Raw genomic sequence first — 23,307 nt, 5'->3', positions numbered from 1 at the left:
GAAAAGGGAGATGGAAGGAACAAGCAACTTCATAAAGACAGAGGCAGAAAGCACTATGAGAAGGCAAACAGCTAAATGTGAGCGAAGACCATACAAAAAGGGGAGGAGTGGAAGTCAAATAGAAAGAAGACAGAAAGAATGAGAGAGACACTAGCAGGCAGTTATAACAAGAAAGAGAATTTTCTATTTTGAACAACTGTTAAAAAGTAATGTTATAATTGCAAATATTATGTACTGTTACATTAATGAACTATCATTGACTTCATAGTTCTTTTTTTTCAATATTTCTCCCTACCTCTCCTGAAGGTAGAAACGCATGCTGGGAAATGGTTCATTGGGTGCATGCAGCACTTCTATAACTCACCCAAGTGAGCCAAGTGTGCAAAGAAATGTCACAATAATTCTGCCTCCGTAAAATGAGGCATTCAATAAACCCAATTCCTGCACATAATGGGCCCAAGTTTCCACATGATTTGCGCCTGATTTTTAGGAGCAACTGGTGGAGAACGGACTATCTTAGAAATCGCAATTCTCCACATTTTTTTTTCTGCAGTTCTAGTCAGGTAGAACAGTTCTACTTTGGAACAGAATTTTTTCTTCAAAAGGGGGCGTGTCCGGCCACTGACGCCTGATTTCAAAGTTTCCACAGTGAAAACGTACTCCAAACTAACTTAGAATGGAGCAAGTGAAGATTTTTGTAGAACTGAAAAAACCTGTTCTACACATTAAAAAATCAGGCGCAGGTTACAAATTAGGCATCCAGAACGAGGGGGGGGGGGGGGGAGAGTGGGGGGGGGGAAGGGAAGTCATTAAATTCTACAATAAATCCTTATTTATACTTCTACAAATATTATACAAATAAATCCAACCTGAATAAACATTTATAAGCCAAGAAAAGATTAAATAAACCACCCTCCTACCTGTGTGAAAGTGCTTCAGGCACGGAGAATGCTGCAGTCAGCCTGAGGCGCCCGTTCTTCCCACGGGGGGGGTGGGGGAGGAGGAGGTGCCCGTTCTTTCCCGCGGGGGGGAGGGGAGGAGGCGCCCGTTCTTCCCGCGGGGGGGGGGGGGGGGAGTAGGCGCCCGTTCTTCCCGCGGGTGGGGGGTGGGGGGGGGGGAGGAGGCGCCTGTTCTTCCCGCGGGGGAGGGGGGAAGGAGACAGTGAGAAGGCTGCAATTGCTGATGGCAATGTGCTTTTATTAAAAAATTTTCAAAAATTAAACAGCTACAAAGAACTACAAAAATGGCCGAGTGCCAATGTTTTTTTCACACTGCGCGTGCGCGAACACTCCAACATGCACGCGCAGCGTTGCCGGCAGGAAAAAAACTAATTTAAATAGTACCCGTCCCCTCCCACTTACAAAATCGGCGCGAGTGTAGGCTCCGTGCCAGGCAGACAAGGAGCTGCAGAACGCTCCAGAAGCGCGAGTTTTTTTTTAGGCGCGAAAAACGGGTGCCCAGCTCGGAGGGGCGCCCGTTTTTTATCGTGTGGAAACTTGGGCCCAATGTTAGCATCTTTATTGTACGTGAAAATTGGAAAAGGGTACAACCCACACAGAACCTAGAAAAACACACACTTCGGCCAAAACAAGTAATGCATAGGAAGTGCTGCAGGCAATTGGTTTTAGAAGCACAAACACAGCATTAGTTAAACCCATGAGATACTTCTAATATAACCACACCTGGAGAGTTACTCTGCTTTCTCTTCCCAATTTACCAGGACAAACAACACAGCAGCCAACCCACCAGCCTCTCCCCTCCCCCCCCACCCCCCCCACCCCCATATAGCCAAGTTATTAAACATGAATATTGATTGCATAAAGTTGCATAATCTCCAGGGTAAAACTGTCCCCTAACAAGCTCAATTAAATTCTGATTGGGTTTTAAAAAAAACAAAACTTTCAAAATGCAGAATGCACTCATTGTGTATCTCACTGTTATACGTTGGCAAAGTTTCCGCCCTTCTTGCTGCAGTGTGGAACGTTACACAAGTGGCCCATGTTCACATAGGAGCCTGGAGTGAACGTCTGCAGGCCATTCAACCACTGACAGCATCGCAGCAGAGTTCAAACACACATGCACCTCCCGCAAGCCTTGGGAGTCAGCAAGGGAAACCCTGGCCAATTTTCTCGTTCCCAACCCAACAACAACTACTTGCATTTATATAGCACCATTAGGAGCATTATCAAACAAAATTTGACAGCGAGCTACAGAAGGATATATTAGGACAGGTGAACAAAAGCTTGGTCAAAGAGATAGCTTTTAAGGAGCGACTTAAAGGAGGAGAGAGATGTAGGGAGGTGGAGAGGTTTAGGGAAGGAATTCCAGAGCTTAGGGCCTAGGCAGTTGAATGCACGGCCATCAATGGTAGTCACGATGAAAATCAGCGATGTGCAAGAGGCCAGAATTGGAAAAGCGCAGATCTCTGAGAGTGAATGGGACTTGGTGCGCGTTTGTATACAGGCTGCTGAGGCCATCCGCAGAGCCCATGCAGCTTCCCTGCTGAGATCAACTAGCTCAAAACAGCCCAGGGGTCAAAGCTGGGTCCTCAATGTTCGACATATTTAAACTAACCACTGGAGCAACTTGCTGAGCCATTGGCAGTGCCAATTTTCAAAGCGATATTCATTAGTGGTAATTATAGTTGCTGCAGTATTCTGAATGATGCAAAAAGGGTTTTAAATACCCTTGGCTCGAAGAAAAATGGACCTCTAAGGACTGCGCGCTCTGTGGAAAAGCAGCATATATAATGTGTTATTCTAGTAACTGCAGCCTGGCAAACTGTTTATAATATTTTTCAGTGTTGCATACAAGCACAGCTCTGTAACCTTCACTCCATTTCTTCTCTTCACCTCCACAACTATAGCATTTTTTTCTATCCCTTTTTAGTATTCTTATGAATACCGTACTTTAAGATTGGGTTAAAACAACATGCAAGTTTTTTTTCTCTCAACATTCGAGCCTTTCCTTTTTCTGAAGCGCAGTGAGAAATTTCAATGTTTTTTTTGTGAAACAGGCCTCTGACAATGAAGCTCACAGTTTGTGGTAGAATGAAAGTCAAACAAAGAAAGTGGCTTGAAGTCTGACAATGAAGCAATTGTCAATCATCCATAACCATTTCCTGCAGGAAACGTGTGTCCATTACTTCTGTGTTATGGTCAAGAATTAAACATGGGTTTACAACTTCAATGCTACCAAAATTTGTGTGTTGCAAAAACCAGAAGGTTGTGGGTTGAATCCCACCTAGGGTTTTGGAGTGTATACTTAAAGACAGACTACGCACGATTCTTCGCGGAGCATGTTAAATCGAGGACCTTTCTTCCTGTGACACTGGATGAAAACAATCCCACACAGTCTAGCACAGAGTGGAAGGTAACTCTGGCATCACATCCAATGCTCCCCTAAGAAAACATTTCCAATACCTCACTTCACGTTCGTCAATCTTACTGGGTTATCCTGATTACATATCAAAATAAATGCTTATGATTATTAATACTTGACTGCATTCATTTTCTTGCAGTTGTTGCAAAGCAATGCTGTTTCAGGAATATAACATTGTGAATTAATCATACACTCGGAGTGTAACAGTGACTTAGTCATCCATTTCTGTCTCCATAGCAGTTCATTTTAAAAATCACATCAATAATTTATAAAATTGCAAATTATACATTTAAATAAACATTAGAGAATTGAATTCAATTCCATCTATACTAAAACTAGTGGTATTAAATAAGAGACAATATGTATGAAGCTTATATTATACAAATATTCACTGCAACAACAACAACTTGTATTTATATAGTGCCTTTAACGTAGTAAGACGTCCCAAGATGCTTCACAGATGCGTTATAAGACAAAACAATAAATTTGACACCGAACCGCATTAGAAGAAATTACGGCAGACTTGGTCAAAGAGGAAGGTTTTAAGGAGCGTTTTAAAGGAGGAAAGAGAGGTAGAGAAGTGGAGAGGTTTAGGGAGGGAGTTCCAGAGCTTAGGACCTAGGCAGCTGAAGGCACAGCTACCAATAGTTGAGCAATTATAGTGATGCTCAAGAGGGCAGAATTTGAGGACGCAAACATCTCGGGGGTTGTGAGGCTGAAGGAGATTAAAGAGATAGGGAGGGGCGAGACCATGGAGCGATTTGTAAACAAAGATGAGAATTTTGAAATCGAAGCGTTGCTTAACTAGGAACCAATGTAGGTCAGCAAGCACAAGGGTTATGGGTGATCGAGTTAGGACACGGGCTGCCGAGTTTTATATGATCTCAAGTTTACGTAGGGAACAATGTGGGAGGCCAGCTAGGAGTGTGTTGGAGTAGTCAAGTCTAAAGGAAACAAATGCATAGATGAGGGTTTCAGCAGCAGATGAGCTAAGGCAGGGGCGGAGATGGTCAATGTTACGGAGGTGGAAATAGGCGATTTTAGTTATGTCGTGGATATATGGCTGGAAGCTCATTTCAGGGTCAAATATGACACATAGGTTGCGAACAGTCTGGTTCAACCTCAGACGGATGCTAGGGAGAGGGATGGAGTCGGTGGCTGGGGAACGCAGTTTGTGGCAGGAAGACAACGGATTTGGTCTTCCCAATATTTAACTGAAGAAAATTTCTGCTCATCCAGTACTAGATGTCAGACAAGCAGTCTAACAATTTAGAGACCATGGAGGGGTCAAGAGAAGTGGTGGTGAGGTAGAGCTGGGTGTCGTCAGCGTACATGTGGAAACTGATGCTGTGTTTTTGGATGATGTCGCCAAGGGGCAGCATATAGGTGGAGTAATAGGTGGGAGTCAAGGATAGATCCTTGGGGGACACCAGAAGTAACGATGCGGAGTGGGAAGAGAAGCGATGAGATAGATAAGAATGGAACCAGGTGAGTGGAGTACCATCCAGCTGGACGATGGTGGAGAGGCGTTGAAGGATAGAGTGGTCAACTGTGACAAAGGCTGCAGGCAGACAGGTCCAGAAAGACGAGGAGGGATAGTTTACCTTTGTCACACTCACAAAGAATGTAATTTGTGATTTTGATGGGAGCCGTTTCGGAACTGTGGCAAGAGCGAAAATCAGATTTGAAGGGATTCAAACATGGAGTTCTGGGAAAGATGGGCACGGATTTGGGAGGCAACAACACATCGAGGACTTTGAAAGGGAGGTTGGAGATGGGCGGTAGCTTACAAACACAGTGGGTCAAAGGTTGTTTTTTTGAGGAGAGGGGTGATGACGGCAGATTTGAAGGAGAGGGGGACAGTACCTGAGGAGAGAGAACTGTTAACAATGTCGGCTAACATGGGAGCCAGAAAAGGAAGTTGGGAGGTCAGCAGTTTAGTGGGAATAGGGTCGAGAGAGCAGGAAATGGGTCTCATGGACAAGATGAGCGTGGAGGTCAAGAGGGGAGATCAAAGAGAAACTGGAGAGAGATGCGAGTTCAGGGCTGGGGCTGGAGGGAACCTCAGAGGAAGTTTGTCCCAGTGAGCTTGGGGAAGGTAGGGAAGAGGCAAAGGCAGCTGGATCGGATGGTCTCAATCTTTGATACAAAGAAATCCATGAGTTCCTCGCACTTGTTGGTAGGGGAGAGGGGTTTAAGATGGTTAGCAGTAGAAAATAGTAGCCGGTGGTTACCTTTGCATTCCAGAATGATCCTGGAATAGTGCATGCAAGAGTAGGACCTGATAATGCTTTATATGGTCCAGCCAGATCTGGCAGTGAATGGCTAAACCAGTTGTCCGCCACATCCATTCAAGTCTGCGCCCCTTGGACATGAGGGAGTGAAGATGAGGGCCGTACCAGGAAGAACGGTCAGGGGGAAAGAGAGTAATGGTTTTAATAGGGACTAGGGTGAGGATGTTGTTGAGCAGATCGGTGGCTGCAGAAATTTCATGGTGAATGGAGCAGTCAAGGATTACTGTATTGTTTGACATAAAAAAGTTTGCTCTAAAAATTTTAGTTACCATACAATTAGGGTTAATAGTTTACCAATTGAAGGGCAGAAAATAGCAGTCAGTGTTTGTTATAAACACCATTCTCTACCATGTTTAAAAAGAGAAAACTTTGTACTACACTTCCTGCAAAGCTTCACGCCACAATTCCAAGTTACCAACATTCTCATGGCAAGTGGGCTGTGATTCAACAACAACAACTTGCATTTATATAGCACATTTGACGTAATAAAATGTCCCAAGGTGCTTCACAGGAGTGTTTTAAGACAAAAAAATTGACACCGAGCCACATAAGGAGATATTAGGGCAAGTGATCAAAAGCTTAGTCAAAGAGGTAGGTTTTAAGGAGCGTTTTAAAGGAGGAAAGAGAGGCGGAGAAGTTTAGGGAGGGAATTCAAGAGCTTAGGGCCCAGGCGGCTAAAGGCACAGCCACAATGGTGGACCGATTATAATCAGAGGGCAGAATTAGAGGAGTGCCGAGATCTCGGAGAGCTGTAGGGCTGGAGGAGATTACAGAGATAGAATGGGGTGAGGCCATGGGGGAATTGAAAACAAGGTTGAGAATTTTTAAATTGGTTAACTGAGAGCCAATGTAGTTCAGCGAGCACAGGCATGATGGGTGAACAGGACTTGGTGCGAGTTAGGACACGCGGCAGAATTGGGCGTTCCCAATATGGAGCCACAAATGGAGATAGGGCTACAATATTGTAAATCCAATTCTCTTCCTCACAATTCCTTGTAAACGCAGATCCCTGTAGATAGTGTGGGCTTGTGCAATCATCCCGATAGACTCAATCAATTTTTTTCTACTTAAAAAAAGCTCATCAATGCTATTGTTAGACAGTAAAAGATGCATTGGAAATACTGAGATTGTACCTTGTGGTTCCAAGGTCATTTGTAAGTTTATCACTTGTGGGGGAGTCCAAAACTAGGGGCCATCAATATAAGATGGTCACCAATAAATCCAATCGGGAATTCAGGAGAAACTTCCTTATCTAGAGTGGTGAGAACGTAGAACTCGCTACCACAGGGGGTGGTTGGGTAGAATAGCGTAGATGCATTGAAGGGAAAGCTAGATAAACACGAGGGAGAAAAGAATAGAAGATTATGCTGATGGGTGAGATGAAGATCGTGGGAGTTGGCTCGTATGGGGCATAAACACCGGCACGGACCAGTTGGGCCTAATGGCCTGTTTCTGTGCTGTACATTCCAGATAATCATGATTAGAACACGATAACTATTATCTCAGCCATATCTTTTAACACCTTGTGGCTTGATTTAATGGGGATCATTGAAAACTAATCCTACAGGTAATAATTCAAAGATGCATTGAATATTACATCAGCAGTTGTTCATTTCTGCACTTCGTCCATGAACATGAAGTAGCTACCATTCACAGGCAGCACACGTTTGAATAAATTAGTTATTTTTCAGAAGTAAATTAGACCCACTAATATAGTGCTATCAGTGTAATAGTGGGAGTGGGATAATCTTCCCCCATTCGTCTCTAATTCACATAGGACCGGATTTTATGTGACCTATGACGGCTTTTGCAGCGTACACCACTGTAAGTGCCCCATAAGTTCCGGGTTTCCACATGCCATGCACATGAGCGTAAACCCAGGACTTGCGATCCGTCAAATTTCTGCTTGACAGATCGTACAAATCCACTGGAAATTGACATTCGCTGGCGCAGGGTTAGGCTATTTGCCCAGCGAATACCCACCAAACCCTTGCGCCTTAAGCCTGCTTTTACCAGCGTAGGGGTTTAAATAAATGTTAAACTAACATTTTTTAAATTATTTAAACATTCACTTACATTTAAAATTAGTTTAGGTTAGTTTTGGCCCGTTAAAAAAATGTGGAATTTATTTTTCAAAAAATTAAATGTTTTATTTTAAATGTTTAATTAAAGGGTATTTATTTTGATGATTTATTTTTATTTCAGTGTTGTGAAAATGGGTGGTTTAGGTGATCCTATTATGCTTATAGAAACATAGAAAATAGGTGCAGGAGCAGGCCATTCAGCCCTTCTAGCCTGCACCGCCATTCAATGAGTTCATGGCTGAACATGAAACTTCAGTACCCCCTTCCTGCTTTCTCGCCATACCCCTTGATCCCCCGAGTAGTAAGGACTTCATCTAACTCCCTTTTGAATATATTTAGTGAATTGGCCCCAACCACTTTCTGTGGCAGAGAATTCCACAGGTTCACCACTCTCTGGGTGAAGAAGTCTCTCCTCATCTCGGTCCTAAATGGCTTACCCCTTATCCTTAGACTGTGACCCCTGCTTCTGGACTTCCCCAACATTGGGAACATTCTTCCCGCATCTAACCTGTCCAAACCCGTCAGAATTTTAAATGTTTCTATGAGGTCCCCTCTCATTCTTCTGAACTCCAGTGAATACAAGCCCAGTTGATCCAGACTTTCTTGATAGGTCAGTCCCACCATCCCGGGAATCAGTCTGGTGAATCTTCACTGCACTCCCTCAATAGCAAGAATGTCCTTCCTCAAGTTAGGAGACCAAAATTGTACACAATACTCCAGGTGTGGCCTCACCAAGGCCCTGTACAACTGTAGCAACACCTCCCTGCCCCTGTACTCAAATCCCCTCGCTATGAAGGCCAACATGCCATTTGCTTTCTTAACCGCCTGCTGTACCTGCATGCCAACCTTCAATGACTGATGTACCATGACACCCAGGTCTCGTTGCACCTTCCCTTTTCCTAATCTGTCACCATTCAGATAATAGTCTGTCTCTCTGTTTTTACCACCAAAGTGGATAACCTCACATTTATCCACATTATACTTCATCTGCCATGCATTTGCCCACTCACCTAACCTATCCAAGTCACTCTGCAGCCTCATAGCATCCTCCTCGCAGCTCACACTGCCACCCAACTTAGTGTCATCCGCAAATTTGGAGATACTACATTTAATCCCCTCGTCTAAATCATTAATGTACAATGTAAACAGCTGGGGCCCCAGCACAGAACCTTGCGGTACCCCACTAGTCACTGCCTGCCATTCTGAAAAGTACCCATTTACTCCTACTCTTTGCTTCCTGTCTGACAACCAGTTCTCAATCCACGTCAGCACACTACCCCCAATCCCATGTGCTTTAACTTTGCACATTAATCTCTTGTGTGGGACCTTGTCGAAAGCCTTCTGAAAGTCCAAATATACCACATCAACTGGTTCTCCTTTGTCCACTTTACTGGAAACATCCTCAAAAAATTCCAGAAGATTTGTCAATGGGGATTCCATGTGTAAATGGAATCCTCGTTAGCAGAAAAGGGATCCCACTTTGTGATTAGTTGGGCCGGCTCATGTGATCCCAGGGACGCTTGCGAACCACTTGCACCCCTGGTATACATGGGCCTTTATGGAGGCGAACGCCTGCAGACCCAGGGGTTTTCTTGTGGTTTAGAGGCATTCGCCCGCGGCAAACCTCCGAACTGCAAATTCAGGCCGTAGAATCAAAATAAGTTTTACAGCACAGAAACGTGCCATTCAGTGAATTATCCCAGTGTTTATCCTCCACACGAGTCACCTCTCATCTTACTTCATTTCGCCCCATCAACATATTCTTCAATTCCTTGCTCCCTCGCTTTTTAAGCATCAGAGTTAACAAATGAAAAACAGTTTAATCTTGGAAACTGCACAAATTGTTACAGCCCTGAAGAGATACATTATGCCCATTTGCTGAAATAATTACTCCTCCAATATCATACGAGGAAGGACGGAATTTAATTATTTTTCCCATCGGAATCGCTCCTAAAATTTAGTGTTCTTTGTGGGTGTTTGAATGCAGAATCAATTAATAATGCAGAACCACTGTGCATCAAAGACTCACCTTGTAGAATTTCTGAGAACTCTCTGAGCCTTCAGCAGTGTAGCTACGTAAATCGATCCGACAGTGGCTAACAGTTGCTTGTGCTCAGAATCTGCCAGCCGATGTCCTGTTGGGCAAGAGGTTTTGCATAGGATTACATAGAATGCACAGCAGTGAAATAAGTTATTCTAGATTGATTCCTGGGATGAGGGAATTTCCCTATGAGGAGAGGTTGAGTAGATGAGGCCTATATTCCCTAGAGTTTAGAAGAATGAGAGGTGATCTCATTGAAACATATAAAATTCTGAATGGACTTGACAGGGTAGATGCTGGGAGGATGTTTCCCCTGGCTGGATAGTCTAGAATTAGGGGGCATAGTCTCAGAATAAGGGGTCAGCCATTTAAGGCTGAGATGAGGAGGAATTTCTTCACTCAGAGGGTGGTGAATCTTTGGAATTCTTTACCAAGAGGGCTGAGGATCCTCAGTCGTTGAGTATATTCAAGACAGAGATCGATGGATTTTTGGGCACTAAGGGAATCAAGAGATATGGGGACAGTATGGGAAGGTGAAGTTGAGGTAGAAGATCAGCCATCATCTTATTGAATGGGGGAGCAGGCTTGAGGGGCCCTATGGCCTACTCCTGCTCCTAATTCTTATGCTCTTAAGTTCTATTTTGCCCAACTCGTCTATGCTGGTCTTTCCACATGAACCTCGTCCCATCCTACTTCATCTCACCGTATCAGCGTATCCTTCTACTCCTTTCTCCTACATGTGCTTATCTAGCTTCCACCTTAAAGGCATCTATGATATTCACCTCAACCACTCCCTATGGTAGCGAGTTCCTCATTTAAAAAAAAAATTTCCTCCCATTTGGAACCTTACACCATATAAATAGAAAACAATTTACTATGGCGGATGGTGTGGCTATAGTTTCATTAAAAGACTATCTCAAAATATGTAAATTAAAATAAATTTACATCTCCATGGGTTTTATGCAGACTATCATATCATCAGAATGTAACCAAGATCTAAAAGTATTATGGCACAGAAATCCCAATCGAGGTCTTCCCGTGGGCCAACTACTGAAAAAAGGGAAAAGAATGCGCACTTCCCTGAAGGTGCTGCGCCCGCTTGAACTTCCGATCCTAAGGCCTTCACTCCCTACGCATCGGAGCGCGTGCATGTTGGGACTTCCGTATGCTGGAGCTGGAGTCACATGCCCCTGGGAAGCCAATCAAGGTATTGTGTTCCTAACACAGATGAGGCTGCACACAGGGAGGTTAAAGTAACAATGACCTCAGTCTTTAATAAGACACTCCAGAGTGAGGAACAGGCCTTAGGGGCCGACTTAGATACAGTGCTCCCAAGGGATGCTGGGATCACTTCAGACTTCAGGGGATGAGCTCGCTGGTGGCGGAACATGGGAGTATATGCTTTACAGATATACAACATCACTTCACCCCCCGCAAAGTCAAAGTGAAAACTATTTACAAGGTGAGGCGGTCGGGAGCCTTTCTTTCCCTGTGGACCGCCTCGGTACAAATGTCTGTTCTGGTGTGTTGGCTGTGCCCTCGCTGGGCTGGTGTGTTGTTGGCCCCTGAAGGGCTGCTGAGTGAGCCTGGCCTTGCTGGGCTATTGGGTGTGATGGGTTCGATTTCCTGGTCCGGTGTGGTGTCGTTGATCCTTTGGGTGTGTGTTGTGGCTCGAAAAAGGTGGTGTCTGCTGTGGGTTGTTCAGGGCAGTCTGTGAACCGCAGCCTCGTTTGCTCCATGCGCTTACTGCAAATTTGTCCATTGTCTAGTTTGACTACAAACACCCTATTCCCTTCTTTAGCTATCACCGTTCCCGCGATCCACTTGGGACCATGTCCATAGTTTAGCACATACACAGGGTCATTCACATCAATTTCCCGTGACACAGTGGCGCGACCATCGTTTACATTTTGTTGCTGCCGCCTGCTCTCTACCTGATCATGCAGGTTGGGGCGAACCAGCGAGAGTCTGGTTTTAAATGTCCTTTTCATGAATAGCTCAGCCGGGGGGACCCGTATGAGCGAGTGGGGTCCCGTGCAGTAGCTGAGCAGTACTCGGGACAGGCGGGTTTGGAGTGAGCCTTCTGTGACTCGTTTAAGGCTCTGTTTGATTGTTTGTACTGCCCGCTCTGCCTGTCCGCTGGAGGCTGGTTTAAACGGGGCTGAGGTGACATGTTTGATCCCATTGCGGGTCATGAATTCTTTAAATTCGGCACTGGTGAAACATGGCCCGCTGTCACTGACCAGTATGTCAGGCAGGCCATGGGTGGCAAACATGTCCCTCAGGCTTTCAATGGTGGCGGTGGCGGTGCTTCCCGACATTATTTCACATTCAATCTATTTTGAAAAAGCATCCACCACCACCAGGAACATTTTATCGAGAAACGGGCCTGCATAGTCGACATGGATCCTCGGCCATGGTCTGGAGGGCCAGGACCACAAACTTAGTGGTGCCTCTCTGGGCGCATTGCTCAACTGAGCACATACGATGCACTGCCGTACACAGGACTCTAAGTCAGAATCGATATGGGGCCACCACACGTGGGATCTGGCTATCGTTTTCATCATTATTATATCCGGGTGCGTGCTGTGGAGATCCGAGATGAACGACTCCCTGCCCTTTTTTGATAGCACTATGCGGTTACCCCACAACAGGCAGTCTGCCTGAATGGACAGCTCGTCCTTTTGCCGCTTGAACGGCTAGATTGGTTCTTGCATTTCAACGGGGATGCTGGCCCAGCTCCCATACAGTACACAGTTTTTTACTAGGGACAGCAGAGGATCTTGGCTGGTCCAAGTCCTAATCTGGCGGGCGGTGACAGGTGATTTATCATTTTCAAACGCTTGTGCATGAATCCCAAAACGTTAGTTTGCAGGTGCAGCAGGTAATCAGGAAGGCGAATGGAATGTTGGCCTTCATTGCGAGAGGGATGGAGTACAAAAGCAGGGAGGTCCTGCTGCAACTTTATAGGGTATTGGTGAGGCCGCACCTGGAGTACTGCGTGCAGTTTTGGTCACCTTTCTTAAGGAAGGATATACCAGCTTTGGAGGGGGTACAGAGACGATTCACTAGGCTGATTCCGGAGATGAGGGGGTTACCTTATGATGATAGATTGAGTAGACTGGGTCTTTACCCGTTGGAGTTCAGAAGGATGAGGGGTGATCTTATAGAAACATTTAAAATAATGAAAGGGATAGATAGGATAGAGGCAGAGAGGTTGGTCGGGGAGGCTAGAACTAGGGGGCACAGCCTCAAAATACGGGGGAGCCAATTTAAAACCGAGTTGAGAAGGAATTTCTTCTCCCAGAGGGTTGTGAATCTGTGGAATTCTCTGCCCAGGGAAGCAGTTGAGGCTAGCTCATTGAATGTATTCAAATCACAGATAGATAGATTTTTAACCAATAAGGGAATTAAGGGTTATGGGGAGCGGGCGGGTAAGTGGAGCTGAGTCCACGGCCAGATCAGCCATGATCTTGTTGAATGGCGGAGCAGGCTCGAGGGGATAGATGGCCTACTCCTGTTCCTAATTCTTATGTTCTTATGTTCCATGACAATCAACAAGTCTGCAGGCTGCGCCACCATCAACAAGTTTGCAGGCTGCGCCATTTCCACCCCCGTGCTGGGCAATGGTAGCCGACTGAGAGCATCCGCACAGTTCTCGGTGCCTGGCCTGTGGCGGATGGTATAGTTATACGCTGATAGCGCGGATGCCCACCTTTGTATGTGGGCTGAGGCATTAGTATTTATCCCCTTGTTTTCAGCGAACAGGGATGTGAGGGGATTGTGATCGGTTACCAGCTCAAATTTGAGGCCAAGCAGGTACTGATGCATTTTCTTTACCCCGAACACACACGCTAATGCCTCTTTCTCAATCATGCTGTATGCCCTCTCGGCATTAGACAAGCTCCTGGAAGCATAGGCGACAGGTTGCAACTTCCCCGCAACATTAGCTTGTTGTAATACACACCCGACTCCGTATGACGACACATCACATGCTAACACAAGTCTTTTACACGGGTTATACAATACAAGCAACTTGTTGGAGCATAAAATGATTCTGGCGTTCTCAAAAGCAATTATTTGTTTTTTTTCCCCATACCCAGTTCTCACCTTTGCGCAACAACACATGTAGGGGCTCTAAGAGGGTGCTTAACCCCTGTAGGAAGTTACCAAAATAGTTGAGGAGTCCCAGGAACGACCGCAGCTCCGTGACGTTCTGTGGCCTGGGCGGTTTCCTGATAGTCTGTGGGCCGAATGCCGTCCACTGCGATCTTTCTCCCCAAAAACTCCACTTCTGTTGCCATGAAGACGCATTTCGACCTCTTCAGCCGCAGCCCTACGCGATCCAGTGGCTGGAGGACCTCCAGGTTTTGTAGGTGCTCGGCGGTGTCCCGACCCGTGACCAATATGTCGTCCTGAAAGACCACCATGTGTGGTACCGACTTGAGTAGGCTCTCCATGTTTCTCTGGAAGATCGCTGCAGCCGACCCAATTCCAAACGGGCATCTGATGTAGATGAACAGTCTCTTGTGCGTGTTGATGCAGGTGAGGCCCTTCGAAGACTCCTCCAGCTCCTGCATCATGTAGGCCGAAGTCAATTCAAACTTGGTGAACGTCTTGCCTCCTGCCAGCGTCGCAAATAGGTTGTCTACCTTAGGTAGCGGGTATTGGTCCTGTAGCGAGAAACTATTAATAGTTACTTTATAATCGCCACAAATCCTGACCGTGCCATCACTTTTGAGTACTGGAACAATCGGGCTGGCCCACTCGCTGAATTCCAGTGGAGAGATGATGCCATCGCGTTGCAGCCTGTCCAGCTCGATTTCCACTCCCTCCCTCATCATGTGAGGTACCGCTCACGCCTTGTGGTGAATGGGTCATGCCTCTAGGACCAAGTGGATCCGCACCTTCGCCCCGGAAAAGTTTCCAATGCCTGGCTCAAAAAGGGAAGGAAATTTGTTAAGAACCTGGGCACATGAGGCCTCATCGACATGTGATAGCGCTCGGATGTCATCCCAGTTCAAGAGAATTTTCCCCAGCCAGCTCCATCCAAGCAGTGTGGGGCCATCGCCCGGGACAATCCAGAGTAGCAGTTCGTGCACCATGCCCTCATAGGTGACCTTGACCATGGCGCTGCCCAGGACAGTGATAAGCTCTTTGGTAAGGTTCTCAGTTTCATATGGATGGGACTCAGAGCTGGTCTGAATGCCTTGTTGCACCACAGTCTCTAGTGCCAGTGTCCAGTTCCATGGCTACGGGTAAGCCATTCAATTTTACGTTTAGCATTAAAGGTGGACATTTCGTCGAAAATGTGTGCACCCCGTGTACTTCAGCATCTGCCCCCTCTCTCTGAAGCTCAAAATTGCTTTGATCCACCATGGACCGATCTTCCTCTGCCACCTGGTGGTTAGCAGGCATTGCAGAGCTTGCAGCTCGTTTGCAAGCTCGTTGGAGGTGCCCCATTGTTCCACAGCTCTTGCAAACATACCCTTTGAAGCCACATGAATAGGTTGCATGGAAGCCTCCACAACGCCAACAAGGTGTGAATTGCCTTGCATTCATCCTTTGTTGGGGGCTCTGAGTCATCTGGGTCACTTGAGGCCTGCTGGCAGTTGCAGACTCATGGGTTCTGCCCTGTACATTTTTGCTCGCAAACACAGTTCCAGTTAATTTATGAACATTGCTAGCACTTGTGTGCTGAGAGATTTGTTTGGTGTTATCACTGGTGGACATAAACGCCAGTGCTATCGCAATGGCCTTACTGAGGGTCGGTGTCTCTACAGTCAAAAGTTTTCGTAGGACGGTCTCATGGCCAATGCCCAGTACAAAAAAGTCTCTGAGAATTTGCTCCAGGTAGCCATCAAGCTCACATTGTCCTGCAAGTCGCCTTAGCTCGGCGACGTAGCTCGCCAATTCCTGACCTTCAGATCGCTGGCACGTGTAGAACCAATACCTCGCCATTAGCACGCTCTCCCTCGGGTTAAGATGCTCCCGAACCAGTAAACACAGCTCCTCATACGACTTATCTGTGGGTTTCACCGGAGCCAGAAGATTCTTCATGAGGCTGTAGGTCGGTGCCCCACAGACTGTGAGGAGGACCGCTCTCATTTTTGCAGCGCTTCCTTCTCCGTCCAGCTCGTTGGCTACAAAGTACTGGTCTAGCCGTTCGAAATAGGCTTCTCAGTCCTCACCCTCCGAGAACTTCTCCAGGATGCCCACAGTTTGCTGCATCTTTGCGTTGGATTCGTATTCTCGTCGCTAGTTATTGTGTTCCTAACACAGATGAGGCTGCACACAGGGAGGTTAAAGTAACAGTGACCTCAGTCTTTAATAAGATACTCCAGAGTGAGGAACAGGCATTAGGGGCCAGCTTATATACAGTGGGATGCTGGGATCCCTTGGGACTTCAGGGGATGAGCTCCCTGGTGGCGGAACATGGGAGTGCATGCTTTACAGATACACAACACAAGGTACAGCATTTTCTCATTCATAATAATGGGAACTCTGTAAGTTGGAGTTCCCATTATTATGAATGAGAAACCCCCCAAACACACAAAATACTAATAAAACATACAACAATACACGACATATAAGATTCATTTAAATTAAAGTTCTTATAAAAAAATATTTTCCCAAATGTAAAAATTTTTTTTTTCATTATGCAAGAAAGACTGGATCAACTGGGCTTGTATTCACTGGAGTTCATTAGAATGAGAGGGGACCTCATAGAAACGTTTAAAATTCTGACGGGTTTAGACAGGTTAGATGCAGGAAGAATGTTCCCAATGTTGGGGAATTCCAGAACCAGGGGTCACAGTCTAAGGATAAGGGGTAAGCCATTTAGGACCGAGATGAGGAGAAACTTCTTCACCCAGAGAGTGGTGAACCTGTGGAATTCTCTACCACAGAAAGTTGTTGAGGCCAATTCACTAAATATATTCAAAAAGGAGTTAGATGAAGTCCTTACTACTAGGGGGATCAAGGGGTATGGCGAGAAAACAGGAATGGGGTACTGAAGTTGCATGTTCAGCCATGAACTCATTGAATGGCGGTGGAGGCTAGAAGGGCCGAATGGCCTACTCCTGCACCTATTTTCTATGTTTCTATGATAGGTTTTAAGCAGGTACAGAGGCTGGGACAGGAGGGAGGGGAGGAAAGAACAAAAGGGAAGGTCTGTGATAGGCTGGAAGGCAGCTGAGATTAAATGACAAAAGGGATGATGGTGCGAGGCAAAGGGGGATTGTAATGGGACAAGTAAAGAAACAAAAAATGGGTCTCGAGGAGGTGTAACTTGCTTGCTTTGGAAGTAACTGGAAATTAGTTCAGTGCCATATATCGAACTCCAGGAAGCCGAAAAAGAAGAGTACTGCAGTATTGTTTGATGAAACACCATCTTATAACCACCTGAATTCTCTTAACAGCTTTCACACAATTATGTGATTTATGCAATATTTTTAGTTTTGTCAGTACTTGTAGCAATATAAGAACAGAAAGAGGCCATACAGCCCCTCCAGCCTGTTACACCATTCAATGAGATCGTGGCTCATCTGTATCTTAACTCCATCTACCCGCCTTGGTTCCGTAACCCTTAATACCCTCATCCAACAGAAATCTATCCATCTCAGTTTTTAAATTTTCAATTGACCCTTTGTCTGAGTTAGTATTTCCTGACATCACCCCTGAACGGCCTGGCTCTAATTTTAAGGTTATGCCCCCTTGTTCTGGACTCCCCCACCAGAGGAAATAGCTTCTCTCTATCTACCCTGTCAACTCCTTTAATCATCTTAAACACCTCAATTAGACCACTCTTTAATCTGCTATATTAAGGAAATACTGAGCCTGAAATTCCGATGTCCCGGGTCTATACGAAGTTTCTACGGACCCGGGAAGGCATCGGAAAAGCCAGGTTTCAGCACGCAATGCGCATGTGCTGAAAGCAGCTTTTCCGATCGGTCAAGTTTCTGGCTTGACAGATCTCATGCATATCGGGAGCGTGGACACTAGCAAGGGCAAGATTTGCGATATTTACACATATCTTGCCGAGCAAATGTCCTCAAAAATCTTGCGCTTGAAAAAGCAATCGTATAGCCTACTTTTACAGGCGCAAGTGTTTAAAAACATACATATATATATAAAAAATTAAATTAAATAAACACATATGAAAACGTATTTTATTGTTAAAAACCACTCTCTGGGTGAAGAAATTCCTCCTCATCTCGGTCCTAAATGGCTTCCCCCTTATCCTTAGACTGTGTCCCCTGGTTCTGGACTTCCCCAACATTGGGAACATTCTTCCTGCATCTAACCTGTCTAACTCCGTCAGAATTTTAAACGTTTCTATGAGGTCCCCTCTCATTCTTCTGAACTCCAGTGAATACAAGCCCAGTTGATCCAGTCTTTCTTGATAGGTCAGTCCCGCCATCCCAGGAATCAGTCTGGTGAACCTTTGCTGCACTCCCTCAATAGCAAGAATGTCCTTCCTCAGGTTAGGAGACCAAAACTGTACACAATACTCCAGGTGTGGCCTCACCAAGGCCCTGTACAATTGTAGCCTCCCTGCCCCTGTACTCAAATCCCCTCGCTATGAAGGCCAACATGCCATTTGCTTTCTTAACCGCCTGCTGTACCTGCATGCCAATCTTCAATGACTGATGTACCATGACACCCAGGTCTCTTTGCACCTACCCTTTTCCTAATCTGTCACCATTCAGATAATAGTCTGTCTCTCTGTTTTTACCACCAAAGTGGATAACCTCACATTTATCCACATTATACTTCATCTGCCATGCATTTGCCCACTCACCTAACCTATCCAAGTCGCTCTGCAGCCTCATAGAATCCTCCTTGCAGCTCACACTGCCACCCAACTTAGTGTCATCCGCAAATTTGGAGATACTACATTTAATCCCCTCGTCTAAATCATTAATGTACAGTGTAAACAGCTGGGGCCCCAGCACAGAACCTTGCGGTACCCCACTAGTCACTGCCTGCCATTCTGAAAAGTACCCATTTACTCCTACTCTTTGCTTCCTGTCTGACAACCAGTTCTCAATCCACGTCAGCACACTACCCCCAATTCCATGTGCTTTAACTTTGCACATTAATCTCTTGTGTGGGACTTTGTCGAAAGCCTTCTGAAAGTCCAAATATACCACATCAACTGGTTCTCCCTTATCCACTCTACTGGAAACATCCTCAAAGAATTCCAGAAGATTTGTCAAGCATGATTTCCCTTTCACAAATCCATGCTGACTTGGACCTATCATGTCACCTCTTTCCAAATGCACTGCTATGACATCCTTAATAATTGATTCCATCATTTTACCCACTACTGAGGTCAGGCTGACCAGTCTATAATTCCCTGTTTTCTCTCTCCCTCCTTTTTTAAAAAGTGGGGTTACATTGGCTACCCTCCACTCCATAGGAACTGATCCAGAGTCAATGGAATGTTGGAAAATGACTGTCAATGCATCCACTATTTCCAAGGCCATCTCCTTAAGTACGCTGGGATGCAGTCCATCAGGCCCTGGGGATTTATCGGCTTTCAATCCCATCAATTTCCCTAACACAATTTCCCGACTAATAAGGATTTCCCTCAGTTCCTCCTCCTTACTAGACCCTCTGACCCCTTTTATATCCGGAAGGTTGTTTGTGTCCTCCTTAGTGAATACCGAACCAAAGTACTTGTTCAATTGGTCTGCCATTTCTTTGTTCCCCATTATGACTTCCCCTGATTCTGACTGCAGGGGATCTACGTTTGTCTTTACTAACCTTTTTCTCTTTACATATCTATAGAAACTTTTGCAATCCGTCTTAATGTTCCCTGCAAGCTTCTTCTCGTACTCCATTTTCCCTGTCCTAATTAAACCCTTTGTCCTCCTCTGCTGAATTCTAAATTTCTCCCAGTCCCCGGGTTCGCTGCTATTTCTGGCCAATTTGTATGCCACTTCCTTGGCTTTAATACTATCCCTGACTTCCCTTGATAGCCACGGTTGAGCCACCTTCCCTTTTTTATTTTTACGCCAGACAGGAATGTACAATTGTTGTAGTTCATCCATGCGATCTCTAAATGTCTGCCATTGCCCATCCACAGTCAACCCCTTAAGTATCATTCGCCAATCTATCCTAGCCAATTCACGCCTCATAACTTCAAAGTTACCCTTCTTTAAGTTCTGGACCATGGTCTCTGAATTAACTGTTTCATTCTCCATCCTAATGCAGAATTCCACCATATTATGGTCACTCTTCCCCAAGGGGCCTCGCACAACGAGATTGCTAATTAATCCTCTCTCATTACACAACACCCAGTCTAAGATCGCCTACCCGCTAGTTGGTTCCTCGACATATTGGTCTAGAAAACCATCCCTTATGCACTCCAGGAAATCCTCCTCCAGCGTTTTGCTTCCAGTTTGGCTGGCCCAATCTATGTGCATATTAAAGTCACCCATTATAACTGCTGCACCTTTATTGCATGCACCCCTAATTTCCTGTTTGATGCCCTCCCCAACATCACTACTACTGTTTGGAGGTCTGTACACAACTCCCACTAACGTTTTTTGCCCTTTGGTATTCTGCAGCTCTACCCATATAGATTCCACATCATCCAAGCTAATGTTCTTCCTAACTATTGCATTAATCTCCTCTTTAACCAGCAATGCTACCGCACCTCCTTTTCCTTTTATTCTATCCTTCCTGAATGTTGAATACCCCTGGATGTTGAGTTCCCAGCCCTTATCATCCTGGAGCCACGTCTCTGTAATCCCAATCACATCATATTTGTTAACATCTATTTGCACAGTTAATTCATCCACCTTATTACGGATACTCCTTGCATTAAGACACAAAGCCTTATCTCTATATCATATCTCTATACTTTTCCAGTTCCGACGAAACGTCATCAACCTGAAACGTTAACTTTGTTCTATTCCCCGCAGATGCTGCCTGGCCTACTGAATGTTTCCAGCATTTTCTGTTTTTACTTAAGCAAGTTACATAACGACAAAGGGGAGAAGAAATGTAGGGATCTGCGGTATTTTGTTCCAAGAGATATTCACAGTACAGATGACATTTTCTGATTTGCAAAATTCAACTGAAATTTCAAAACACCTCTACTTATAAAATGATCAAATCTGATGAAAGATTTTGAAACACAATGATTGACAGCGAGTAAATAACTATGGGGATCGAGTTTTCATGGTGTCCGTCATTTACAGTATCAGGAACATCAGTGAATGCAGAATGAAACAGTCATTCCCAGGCGAATGGTTGCTCCCAGTTATCTATAAATTTAAAATGTCGGCAAGTGTTTCCAATTGCAGGAAAACACCAACTACATTCAAATTAATTAGTGGATGTCTCCAATTAAATGTAGTCACTTTCCAAATCCTGAATAGTTAAGTGACGTTCAGACAGCTTGAAAAATAGTTGCGTCAGACTGGTTACACAGTATTTACAGCACAGAAACAGACCATTCGAGCCAACTGGTCCATGCCGGTGTTTATGCTCCATACGAGCCTCCTGTCACCCCTCTTCAACTCACCCCCAAACAGAGAGGGAGATAGAAGAGCAAATATGTAGGCAGATTTATGAGAAGTGCAAAAAGTATAGGGCAGTAACAGTAGGGGATTTCAACTGTCAGTTAATATTAACTGGGACAACATTATTGTGACGGGTATAGAGGGTGCAGAATGCCTAAAATGCATTCAAGAGAACTTTTTTAGCCAGTATGTAGTAAGCCCAATATGAGAGGGGATGGTTCTGGATTTAGTTTTAGGGAATGAAGCTGGGCAGGCGGAAGGGGTATCGGTGGGAGAGCATTTAGGTGCTAGTGACCATTCAGTTAGTTTTAAGGTAGTTATGGAAAAGAACAAGGAAAGACCAGGAAAAAAAGTTCTAAATTGGGGAAAAGCCAATTTTGCTAAGCTGAGGTGTGATTTGGCCATAGTGGACTGGAAATAGCTACTTGAAGGTAAATCAGTTAAAAAGTAGGACCTCAAAAGTAGTAATCTCGGGATTGCTACCAGTGCCACGTGCTAATCAGAGTAGAAGGAATACTTTGTGTCTGTTTTCACAAAAGCGAGGGGCAATGCAGACACTACTATTGAGGAGAAGGAATGTGAAATATTAGATGAAATAAACATAGTGAGAGAGGAGCTATAAGAGGTTTAGCAGCTTTGAAAGTGGTAAGTCTCCAGTCCCAGATGAAATGTATCCCAGGCTGTTAAGCAAAGCAAAAGAGGAACTAGCAGAGGCTTTGACCATCATTTTTCAATCCTCTCTGGATTCAAGTGTGGTGCCAGACGACTGGAGGATTGGTAATGTGGTACCTTTGTTTAAGAATGGAGAAAGAGATAGACCGAGTAATTACAGGCCAGTCAGCCTAAACTCAGTGGTGGGAAAATTATTGTAAAAAATCCTGAAGGACAGGATAAATCTTCACTTACAAAGACACGGATTAATCAAGGACAGTCAGCATGGATTTGTTAAGGGAAGATCGTGTCTGACTAACTTGATTTGACTTTTTTGAGGAGGTAACCAGGAGGGTCGATGAGGGCAAAGCGTATGCTGTACTGTATATGGATTTTAGCAAAGCTTTTGAAAAGGTCCGACATGGCAGACTGGTCACGAAAGTAAAAGCCCATGGGATCCAGGGCAAAGTGGCAAGTTGGAACCAAAATTGGCTGAGGCAGGAAGCTAAGGGTAATGGATGCTGGGTGTTTTTGTGGCTGGAAGGATGTTTCCAGTGGGGTTCCGCAGGGCTCAGTAGTGGTCCCTTGCTTTTTGTGATGTACATCAATGATCGAGACTTGAATATAGGGAGTGCGATTAAGAAGTTTGCAGATGATACTAAAATCGGCTGTGTGGTTGATAATGAAAAAGAAAGCTGTAGCCTGCAGGAAAATAGAAACATAGAAAATAGGTGCAGGAGTAGGCCATTCGGCCCACCATTCAATAAGATCATGGCTGATAATTCACCTTGGTACCTCCTTCCTGCTTTCTCTCCATAACCCTTCATCCCTTTAGCCGTAAGGGCCATATCTAACTCCCTCTTGAATATATCCAATGAACTGGCATCAACAGCTCTCTGCGGTAGGGAATTCCACAGGTTAACAACTCTCTGAGTGAAGAAGTTTCTCCGCATCTCAGTCCTAAATGGCTTACCCCTTATCCTTAGACTGTGTCCTCTAGTTCTGGACTTCCCCAACATTGGGAACATTCTTCCTTCTCTTCAGAATTTATATGTTTCTATGAGATCCCCTCTCATCCTTCTAAACTCCAGTGAATACTGGCCCAGTCGATCCAGTCTCTCCTCATATGTCAGTCCTGCCATCCCTGGAATCAGTCTGGTGAACCTTTGCTGCATTCCCTCAATAGCAAGAACGTCCTTCCTCAGATTAGGAGACCAAAACTGAACACAATATTCCAGGTGAGGCCTCACCAAGGCCCTGTACAACTGCAGTAAGACCTCCATGCTCCTATACTCAAATCCCCTAGCTATGAAGGCCAA

The 23,307-nt window shown here is 45.1% G+C and overlaps 1 protein-coding gene across 1 annotated transcript in view; it reads right to left on the bottom strand.

Annotated features, from left to right (window-relative positions):
* The window catches only part of pcca (propionyl-CoA carboxylase subunit alpha), a 572,168-nt gene that overhangs the window by 258,255 nt on the left and 290,606 nt on the right, over positions 1-23,307 (bottom strand). Inside the window, exon 18 of the mRNA XM_070891406.1 lies at positions 9,789-9,894. Within this exon, the coding sequence (XP_070747507.1) occupies positions 9,789-9,894 (106 nt within the window). The remainder of the gene's footprint in view (positions 1-9,788; positions 9,895-23,307) is intronic.

Source organism: Pristiophorus japonicus, chromosome 10 (genome assembly GCF_044704955.1).
Source record: "Pristiophorus japonicus isolate sPriJap1 chromosome 10, sPriJap1.hap1, whole genome shotgun sequence".
In the NCBI taxonomy this organism is placed as follows: Eukaryota; Metazoa; Chordata; class Chondrichthyes; family Pristiophoridae; genus Pristiophorus; species Pristiophorus japonicus.
Note: the sequence above shows the minus strand (reverse complement) of the source record. Positions and strands in the feature narration are given on the sequence as shown.